The sequence below is a fragment of the Corylus avellana genome, chromosome ca2 (genome assembly GCF_901000735.1).
Source record: "Corylus avellana chromosome ca2, CavTom2PMs-1.0".
Classification (NCBI taxonomy): domain Eukaryota; kingdom Viridiplantae; phylum Streptophyta; class Magnoliopsida; order Fagales; family Betulaceae; genus Corylus; species Corylus avellana.
Window position 1 is genome coordinate 13,087,394 of NC_081542.1, and position 11,197 is coordinate 13,098,590.

The window sequence follows — 11,197 nt, forward strand, 5'->3', positions numbered from 1 at the left end:
CAATACCTCCTTTTCTGCTCCTTCTTTTTCCCCACCTACCCTTTCTCAATTCAATGGAAAGCTTGAAGGTCCAAACTATCTTGGTTGGAAAACTCAATTCATGCCTATCCTGCGCACCCATGAATTATTAGGCATCGTGGATGGAACCGAACCATGCCCTGCTCAATTTATCACTGATGACAGTGGTAAAGAAACCCTCAATCCAGAATTCACCATCTGGAATAGAAAGGATCAATGCATCCTAAGTTGGATCAATGTCACATTATCTGAGAAGGTCTTGTCCACAGTTTAGGGACTTGATACTTCCAAACAAGTCTGGTCAGCCCTAACAACCAGGTTTGCTAATGATTCTAGGTCTCGAATTGCCAATCTCAAAAGACAATTACTGAGTCTTCACCAAGGCTCCTTGACCTGCTCAGACTACATTCAATCAACCAAAGTATGGTCTGATCAACTAGCTACTGTGGGAAAACCTATCTCTGATGAGGACCTCATCTCATTCCTTCTCAATGGCCTCAATCCCTCCTTCAACAACTTTGTCACCACTATCTCCCTCCTAACCCGAGAGAAACAACTTTCTCTTGATGATTTCCAAGAAGAACTCATCAATCATGAAACATTGATCAATCAACAGCAAGCCTCAACAGTTGACACTTCAAATTTTGCCTTGTTTACACAGAAACAAGGTCAGAAATCATCCAAGGACCGTGGTGGGTATCCTCCCAAAAATTTCAGTTCTAGACCACCTACTGCCAAATTTTCTGCTGCTGCCCCTGCATTCACCACAGCCACAAGGTACAGCAGGCCTCTTGGTCCAAGGTCTCCTTATTGCCTTGCACCAAGGTACAACACTCCTACTTATGCTCCTACTCCAAGGTACAATAATACACCTGCTTTGTTGCCAACTCCTAGCACTAGTCAGCCATCTCGCATGCCATGTCAAATATGTGGAAGAGTCAATCATCAAGCACTAGATTGCCACAATAGGATGGATTACTCCTATCAAGGAAGACACCCTCCTCCTCAATTGGCAGCAATGGTGGCGCAATCCAACAATGCCTTTGAAGACCCTCAATGGTTCGCTGACAGTGCCGCCAACACACATATTACTCAAGACTTGAAGAACCTTAATGTTCAGGAACCTTTTCAACAACATAACACTGTTGCCGTGGGGAATGGTACAGCTCTTACCATAGCAAATTTTGGTTCTACCACTCTTCAAGCCACTCATTCTAATTCTAGTTTTAAATTGAATAATGTCTTACACTGTCCTGAATCAGCTGCAAATTTAGTCTCAATTCAACGCTTTTGTGTAGATAATTCTTGCTACTTTATTCTAACCGCATCTCATTTTTTTATCATTGATCTTCAGACAAAGGCAATCCTCTTGGAATGGAAGAGTGAGAATGGCATGTATCCTCTCAAGCTGGGCAGGAAGTCTCACAAACAACAACAAGTCTTTTATAGCTTTATTAGGAATAAGAACATCATCCTTAGTATGGCATTTTAGGTTAGGTCATCCATCTAATGATGTAGTTACTCGAGTTGTTCGAGATAACAATTTACCTCTTTCGCATTCAAATTATGTTTTAGATTCAAATTTCAATAAAAATTTGCTTTGTGGTTCCTGCCAATTGGGTAAAAGTAAAAAACAAGCTTTTTCTCCATCTACCCGTGTCTCTTTATTTCCTCTTCAACTTATTCACACTGACATCTGGACCTCTCCAGTACTATCAATCAGTGGATACAAATATTATATAGTTTTTGTGGATGATTTTTCAAGATTCACATGAATCTATCCCCTACACACAAAATCAGCAACCTATGATACATTCCTCAAGTTTAAACTTCTAGTTGAAAAACAATTATCTACATCCATTAAAGCAATCCAATCTAATGGAGGAGGAGAGTTCACATCCCATCTCTTCCAAACTTTCCTAAAAAACAATGGAATTGAACATAGAAAAAGCTGCCCTTATACTTCCCCTCAAAATGGTCTTGCGGAAAGAAAACTAAGACACATTCTTGAAACCGGTTTAACCTTATTAGCCCATTCTCACCTCTCAAATAAATATTGGGTTGATTCTTTTCTTACTGCAGTGTTTGTCATTAATAGGTTGCCTATACCCACTCTTCAAAATATGTCTCCCTATTCTAAACTCTATTCTAAAGCTCCTGACTACCAAAGACTTAGAGTCTTTGGCTGTTTATGCTACCCATTGCTCCGGCCCTATAATGCCCACAAACTTGAGTATAGATCTAAGCCTTGTATCTTTTTAGGTTACAACTATGCAGGTTATAAATGTCTTGATCCAGTTACAAACAAAGCTTACCTATCAAGACATGTTGTGTTTGATGAGACTTCTTTTCCAGCTAAGGATCTTGCAGCTGCACAATTTCCTTCCAAGCTGCATGCACAAGGTGATTCTCCTTTCCCTTTACCTGTTTTGTCTACTTTCAATACTAACCCCTGTCCAAGTTCATCAGCAAATACTCCTTTTGCCACTCAACCTCCTCCCACTACTGACTCATCACCTACTGCACCAATCATTCCTACTGATGAACCAGCTGCTACTGCAGCAACCCAAGATATTCAGCCATCGCATCCTATGCTTACCAGATCTAGGTCACATCTCCTCTCAAATCCACCCTCAATAGATCAACACTCATCCACTTCTGTAGCACCAAACCCTACCTCAATAGTTGCTGCCCAATCTCCTCTTCAACCATCTCACACAATGACTACTAGGTCTAGAATAGGAAACCTCAAACCTCAAACCTTTTCTGACTACAAGATATTCTCCTCTAGATATCCACTACTTAGTTTTCATACTGTGTTACCCGAGTCACAACCAGCTTGCTATAGTAAAGCTGCTCTTGATCCCAGGTGGCAAAATGCCATGAATCTTGAATTTAAGGCACTTCTCTCCAACAAAACATGGACTTTGTGCCCTCGGCCACCTCACCAACATGTTCTTCATAACAAATGGGTGTATAAGATCAAGAGGAAGTCTAATGGTGCAGTAGACAGATTTAAAGCTAGACTGGTTGCAAAGGGTTTTGAACAAACCTCTGGAGTTGATTACACTGAGACTTTCAGTCCAGTCATAAAACCTTCCACCATCAGAATTATACTAGCTCTGGCAGTCCATTTCAACTGGGTAATTAGACAGTTGGACATCTCTAATGCATTTCTTCATGGCTCTCTTAATGAGGAAGTGTATATGGAACAACCAAAGGGTTTTGTTGACAAGGAGAATCCTAAAATGGTGTGCAAACTGCAAAAGGCAATCTATGATCTCAAACAAGCCCCTCGAGCCTGGCTTCATAGATTGTCTTGCTACTTACTTGATATAGGCTTCACTGCCTCTCTAGTTGACACTTCTTTATTTATTTTTCTCACTGGCAACATTAAAGTTTTTATGTTGATATATATGGATGATATAATTATCACAGGGACACATCCTCAGTTGATTACTAAGATTATTGGGCAAATGCAGCAGGAATTTCCTGTTAAAGACTTAGGCTCTCTAAGTTTCTTTCTTGGCATACAGGTTACTCGAAGCTCTACAAGGCTTCATCTCTGCCAAGCAAAATATGTTACTGACATCCTTCATAGAACCAAGATGACAAAAGCAAAGCCTGCAAAGTCCCCATGCTCATCTGGTTCTCAGTTGTCCAGCTTGAATGGAGAGTCCCTGCTTGATCCTTTTGAGTATAGAAGTGTAGTAGGCGCTCTTCAATACTGCACTCTAACTCGACCTGATATAACCTTTTCTGTGAATCAGCTTTGTCAACATATGCATCATCCAACTGTTACTCACTGGTCAGCAGCTAAGAGAGTTCTTAGATACCTCAAGAACACCCTCCATCATGGCTTGTTTTACTCTCGCACAAACCTTCAACTGAATGCCTTTTGTGATTCTGATTGGGCTGGCTGTCCAGATGATAGGAGATCCACTTCTGGCTTTGCAATTTTTCTTGGTAATTGCTTAATCTCTTGGAGTTCAAAGAAACAACCTGTGGTCTCAAGATCAAGCACAGAGGCTGAGTATCGATCGCTCGCAATTACTACTACTGAGCTATTTTGGTTACGAATGTTATTTCAAGAGATACAAATTCCTCTTCCAAAGGCTCCAGTTGTCTGGTGTGACAATGTAAGTGCACTATCCTTGGCTGCCAATCCGGTTTATCATGCTAGAACAAAGCATATCGAAGTTGATTATCACTACATCAGAGAAAAAGTCCTCAACCGAGACATCAAAGTATCTTTCATCTCCACAGCTGATCAAATTGCATATGTTTTTACAAAAGGTATATCTTCAGCTCGATTCCTTTATCTCAAGACCAAGCTCCAAGTGATTTCATCCCCTTTTAGCTTGAGGGGGCATGTTAAACATACTGCTGAAAAAGTCCCTAAAGTTTCTGTTACTGCTGAAGTCTTCTAGTCTTACTACATCTCTAGTCTTCTAGTTTTACTGCATCTCTTTCTTTATCTTTAAGTCATCTGTTTGCATTCTACTTCTCTTGTTCTCTTGTTCTCTTGTTATTAATTTCAGATTAGTATTAAGTCTTATGTTAAGGATTATGTTATTAGTTTTTGAATTCACATCAACTTATGTTATCAAAGTTGGTGATGGATTATATTTGTATTTTCTGTTCTATTTAATCTTAATGAGAAAGCAGCACAAATCATTCCTCAAAATCACGTTCTCTAAGAACTCTTTTAGTCTCTATAAATTCATTCATTTCTGATAGACTCGTCGGCCGGCTGGTGTTTACCTTCATAGATCCGGCTTAGGTGCGGTAGTGCAAAACTACCGCACCATGCAGTAGCCCAAAACGACCCCAAACGGGGTCGTTTTGGGCAATAAAAAACTATTTTTTTAAAGTAATAATATAAAATTAATTATATATTAAAAAAATCAATAATTAAAAAAATCAATAATTGCAGCTTCAGGATAATTACAGCTTCAGGCGACTTTTGTCCTGGAGTTTCTGGGTGGCTGCAAAATTGCTGCTTCGGGATAATTACAGCTCCAGGCGACTTGGAGGTTAAGCGTGTTTCTGTGGGTACTACGGTCCTCTGAATTTAGGCGAATCTTCTATTTCATTCATGGCTCAGATTCCTCTACTCTTCCCCTTTCTCCTCCTTTCTATCTTCCTTTCTCTTCCCCTCCGTCACGTCGCTGAAGAAGAAGGCTCGTTGAGCCGCCACTACTTGGAGAACCCACCAACTCTTAACTCCAGCTGGGTCGGTGAAAGAAATCGGTGGCCTCAAGACCTATGTCAGTGGCCATTCTCACTCAAAGCGAGCAATTTTACTCGTTTCTGATGTTTATGGTACGTAATTACCTGCTTCCCTGTGGTTTTGTTTCATCTTCTCCGATCTGTCTGGGTTTGCTTCTATTCTTGCATGTATTCGTGCTTTAGTTTTATTTATATTTCAGCATTTTTCCGATCTGGATTCCGGCCAACTTTCCGTTTTCCCTACTTACGTTAGCCCACTCATATTGGGCCAGTTCAAAATGTTATTTTAACTAGTTTTCTAGCAAAAATAAATAAATTTAGATCCCGCTGATCAAAATAGCTAAGAATTTGCTGAGCTACCGCAATCTTTAGCAAATTTGTCAACATATTTTGCTGAGCACAGTAAACAATGCATAATTTATATTAATAAAAATAATTAATCTGATTATCTTTCTTCTTTAGAAATAGTGAAAGTAAATAAAATATATATATTTTTAAAAAATAACTAAAATGTATAATCGAATGGCTTAGAAAAAGTTAGAGGATTTTTTTATATTATAAGTTCTTAACATAACCCGCCAAAGCTAAATAAAATTAATTAGTTTTATTTAATAAGTCGAAGCCACCCCATGGGTGGGCAAACCACCCGTTGCCCACCCCTGGGGTGGCTTGCGGCCACCCCATAGGGGTTAGGGGTGGTAACCCACCGTTGGCCACCCCTTTAAATTTCTTAATTATTTATTTATTTTTTAAATTAAATTAATAAAAAATTATTATGCTGACGTGACAAAATTGTGCATTTTGATTAGGACTAACGGGCGTTACAAAAATTTAACAATAGAGATTTATTTGGCATTTCGATTAACCCAGAGAGTAAAAAGTTTAAAAAAAAATTAGGAAGTTTTGACGGGTTAACTCAGAGACTTATAATATATTTACTCAAATAAAAAATATGTTCTTTAGTTAAATTTTAGCTAAATATTTATTGGTGTTAGTAGTTTGTGATTGGGTCAAACCCTCTCTTTGTTTTATTATTTTTTTTTCTAATGACTCATAATGTTAAAATAGTGTGTCAATTGTCAAAGACATTAATTGTCATGTGTGTTAATCAACATATTCTAGTCTACACCTAACATGTCTTATTATATCTTATCTTTTATTTATCTTATAATATCTTATTAAAGCTCTAAATTTTCTAAGATTTCGGCAAATAGCACTAATTTATGGTTGTTAAAAATGCATCTCAACATCAGGGACCTAATTAAGCTGGCAATTGAGCCATTTGGCAGATTTATTAAATAAATGATAGTTTCATAATTCCCAGTGACAAGTTTCTGTGTGCAGCTAAAAAATTAAGAGCACAATTCATAAAAATAAAAATTTTTAATTTTTTTTTTTTAAAAAAAAAAAAAAAAAAAGAGAAAGAAGGCAATAATCAAGTCTCTGAATTATTACATACCTTTGAATATTCTAATTGATCAGGCTTAATTTTTTTTTTTTAGTGCTTTGCTTTTGTTGTGTGAAAAATTTTATCCTTTGCTTATTTATTACTTAGAAAAGAAGAAATTTTGACAAACTTTAAAATTTTGAAAATCAAGGCATGCAATAGTTTATTATGATACATTACAATCATTGTAGTATATAAAAAATTAAATATAATGTATAAAAGATTATATAATAGTATAAATTTTTTATATATTAGTATTTCCTTACAACTAAATTTTACTTTCTTGGCAGGTTATGAAGCACCACATTTGAGGTATGCCCATATTTCAACAATCACCAACTATATATATATATTTCGATTACTTATAAAAAAAATAATAATAATTTTACTTTTAGGAAGAAGAAGTGTCGAACCCCGCTACATCTTGCTAATAAATTCAGTTATTTATTGTTATAAATTTTCTTCTATTGCTTCTTTTTTTTCCTCTTTAATCTCAAATAATCATATTAACTATAATTTATAGAAACAATAGGAAATAATATATTATTCCACACATCAGAAGGGATAAGGATTCATGGCAATTCCCCTATTTGAATTGCTAGTAATTTGGGCACGTAATATAAAAAGTCTCATATAAGGCGGCCCAAAATTTATTTGAACAAGTGGATTTCTTGTAGGATGACCTATCACGTTACCTACTCAAATTGTTAGTAATTCGAGCAGATAATTGATGTGCATCTCAATCCCATTGGAAGGTGCATGAATTCCACTTTTACATATAATTGTCGACAATTTTTTCTAAAAGACTAATTATGACTTCTTTCAACTGTCATTTTAAAGGGAAATCGCGGACAAGGTTGCTCGATCAGGATTCTACGTTGTGGTCCTGACTTCTTTTTTGGAGATCCCTTTGTGGCAAATACTTCTAGAACAATTACAGACTGGTTAAAAACTCATGGAACAGTATGTGCCCAACTCTTCTTAGATAAAGTTGGAGAAGATTTTTTTTTTTTTTTTTTTTTTTAATTAAAAAGGTAGGAGGGGGCGACCAACTATGGCTACTCCACCTGAGCATGCCCATGGTAACTCCTACCGGCGGAAAATTGCTCAAGAGGGGTCTAAACAGTGAAAAACCACAGACACTCCCTTAAGACCAATTAAGTCATAGTCTGACACAGCCACACCAAGACATCAGTTTGATCCAAGGTGTCTAACACTAATCAAGAGAAAGTGATTCCTTTCGAGTTTGGAACTCGCTCCCTAGCGTGTGACTAACCACATGGGGATTAGACTACTGAACCACTACCACTAATGGTGTATTTATTTGTTTTAATTACCATTAAATTTAGTTTAAACCATTCCAGTATTTAGTAAATATGATTTCTTTGCCATTTTCTAATTCATAAGCCATGACTTGAATGTAATATTTGCTTTTAGATCATACTGATATAGAATGATATACCATGGTCACGCTAATATCGTTGCTATATATCATGTTCCTCATAACTATTTGCTTTAGGACAAAGGATTTGAAGATACTAAACCAGTAATTGCTGCTCTGAAAGAAAAAGGCATACATGCAATTGGAGCAGCAGGGTTTTGTTGGGGTGGTAAGTCGTATGTTTGTTAATGTGTTTTGGGGTGTTTTTTTGTTTTCGGTTTGAAAGTATTTTAATGTTACATAAATGTAAAAATTGTTTTTGTGTTTTTATAAGCGTTTTGTATTTTGAGTTGTTTGTTAATTTGTTTGGCAGGCAACGTGGTCACAAAACTAGCAAAGACTGATTTGATTAAAGCTGCAGTGTTGTTACACCCCTATTTGGTCACTGTGGATGATATTAAGGGTATGCCTGTTAATGCAAATTTAGATTTTATAGGCGTAAAACCATGAATTTTGTGATTATATATAAAATGCTGCTGGAAAATAAGGATAATTCTTGAATATGTGTACACTAAATATGAAGAGAGATGGTGATGCAGGATGAGAAAATAATAAATTAGTTTTATATTTTTAAGAGTTTGTATTTTGCAATTTAGTATTGAGCTTGGTCCATAGTTAGTCAAAATAGGGTTAGAGTTATTTTTATAATTAGATAATGGGCTTAGTCCAAAGTCAGTCAAATTAGGGTTAGAGTTTATTTTATAATGTCTATTTAAATACTCTATGTCCTCTATGGAGATCAGATTATGATTAATTAAAAATATGTTTTCTTAGAGGATAATACTAGATATCCCAACACATTTTTCCAAATTCCTTTTCCCAAATAATATGGTACATTCAATAAATAAATAGATTTATATTGTTTTTTTTTTTTCTTAAATAAATGTGGGGTTCAGATCATTTGGGAAAGGAAATTTGAGAAAATATGTTGAGATGCCTAGTAGCCCTCTTTCTTGGAGACATGATTGCTCTCTTCTTCTTGATGGTGAGACTCTATCAAAATCCCATTGTTAACCAGTGAGATTCTGATTAACATGGTGTATCTTATTTTCTGTTCTTTTTTATATATTTTCCATTGTTCTCTTTCTGTCTGCGTTAGATGGACTTCAAGATAATGAGGAGGGCAATTGCTTTACTTTTGGTTGTCAGTAACAGCCATGTGTACCCATGAAACACACACATGTTGTCTTTAAAACTTCTTAAATGCTTATCATTTCTTCTCTTTCAGCTGTTAAGGTTCCAATTGCCATATTGGCTGCTGAATTAGACAGTGGCACCCCACCCAAACTCCTCGAAGAGTTCAAGTCAGTCTTGTCCCAAAATAAGGTAAGGATCTACAAACTTAAAATAATTGCTCTTCATGTTGGGGATTACTTGCCCAAATTGTTAGTAATTTGGGCAAATAATATGAAAGAGCGCATATAAGACTTACCTGCTCAAATAAATTTTGGACTACATGGCCACTTACCCAAACAAGTGAGTCTCATGTAGACTCTCTCACATTACTTATCCAAATTGCTAGTAATTTGGGCAGGTAATTACCATGGATCCACATCTTCATGTTGCTTGACTGCTAGCCTTGTACATGAAATTTTTGCTTATATATTTATATTAAAAAAAATTGGTGTTTTGAAAATTTGACAAGATTTAACGAAAAATCCTAACATATGAGTGAAATTGAAAAAAAAAAAAATGAAAATGAATACATTAAATTGAGAGTTTTTGAAGTTTACGAGATTACTTGCAAAAGTGATGACAATTTATGAGAATTAAGTAAAGTTTATCCTACATAAAATGATAACCTAAACAATCAGCTTCACTTAGAATTTTGCATCATGCATGTAATGGGATTATATAGTGAGGATTAATTTGGAAGGCTTGAAAATGACTTTGGTAATTCAATAAATGCTGCATTTTGCAGGTTAAAAACTTTATCAAGATATATTCAAAGGTTAAGCATGGATGGACAGTCAGGTACAATGATACTGATGCGACGGCCGTGAAGGCTGCCAATGAAGCCCATAAAGACATGTTGCATTGGTTAACCAAATATGTCAAGAAATGATGATGATGCTAGCAATTGGGAAGGACTGGAATCCTATGTATGCCTTCAAAATTATTAAAATAGAGTGTATTGTAGGATCCTCAAAATCTTTTTTTGTTTTTGAGGCCAAGAATAAATCTTAACAAGCTCTTTGTGTTAAAAAAAAAAAAACGATAAAAAGAAATAAATAAGATTGTGTGCCTTTCAGTCCTTTTGAATTGCTGACCCAAAAGGAGGCATTTTAGGCCGGGAACATTGACAGGGAAAGAGGAGTTTCGTTGACAATTAACTCCTTAACAAACCACGTTACGCTTTGGATTCCTGCATTTGACCACGTCTCTATAAATCCATTCATTTCTGACAGACTCGCCGGCCGGCCGGTGTTTACTTTCACTTTTTCATTCATGGCTCAGATTCCTCTACTCTTCCCCTTTCTCCTCCTTTCTATCTTCCTTTCTCTTCCCCTCCGTCACGTCGCTGAAGAAGAAAGCTCGTTGAGCCGCCACTGCTTGGAGAACCCACCAACTCTTAACTCCAGCTATGGAGCTGGGTCGGTGAAAGAAATTGGTGGCCTCAAGACCTATGTCAGTGGCCATTCTTACTCAAAGCGAGCAATTTTACTCGTTTCTGATGTTTATGGTACGTAATTACCTGCGGTTTTGTTTCATCTTCTCCGATCTGGGTTTGCTTCTATTCTTGCATGTATTCGTGCTTTAGTTTTATTTATATTTCAGCATTTTTCCGATCTGGATTCCGGCCAACTTTCCGTTTTCCCTGCTTACGTTAGCCCACTCATATTGGGTCAGTTAACAATGTTATTTTAACTAGTTTTCTAGCAAAAATAAATAAATTTAGATCCCGCTGATCAAAATAGCTAAGAATTTGCTGAGCTACCGCAATCTTTAGCAAATTTGTCAACATATTTTGCTGAGCACAGTAAACAATGCATAATTTATATTAATAAAAATAATTAATCCGATTATCTTTCTTCTTTATAAATAGTGAAAGTAGATAA

At 36.2% G+C, this 11,197-nt stretch overlaps 1 protein-coding gene and 1 pseudogene across 1 annotated transcript in view; both read left to right on the top strand.

The window, feature by feature from the left end:
* Nucleotides 1–5,014: 5,014 nt before the first annotated feature.
* On the top strand, nt 5,015–10,329 carry LOC132171435 (endo-1,3;1,4-beta-D-glucanase-like; annotated as a pseudogene).
* A 252-nt stretch (nt 10,330–10,581) lies between these two features.
* Nucleotides 10,582–11,197, top strand: part of LOC132172223 (endo-1,3;1,4-beta-D-glucanase-like) — a 4,721-nt gene continuing 4,105 nt past the window's right edge. Inside the window, exon 1 of the mRNA XM_059583685.1 lies at nt 10,582–10,821. Coding sequence (XP_059439668.1) covers nt 10,587–10,821 — 235 coding nt within the window. The 5' untranslated portion in view covers nt 10,582–10,586. The remainder of the gene's footprint in view (nt 10,822–11,197) is intronic.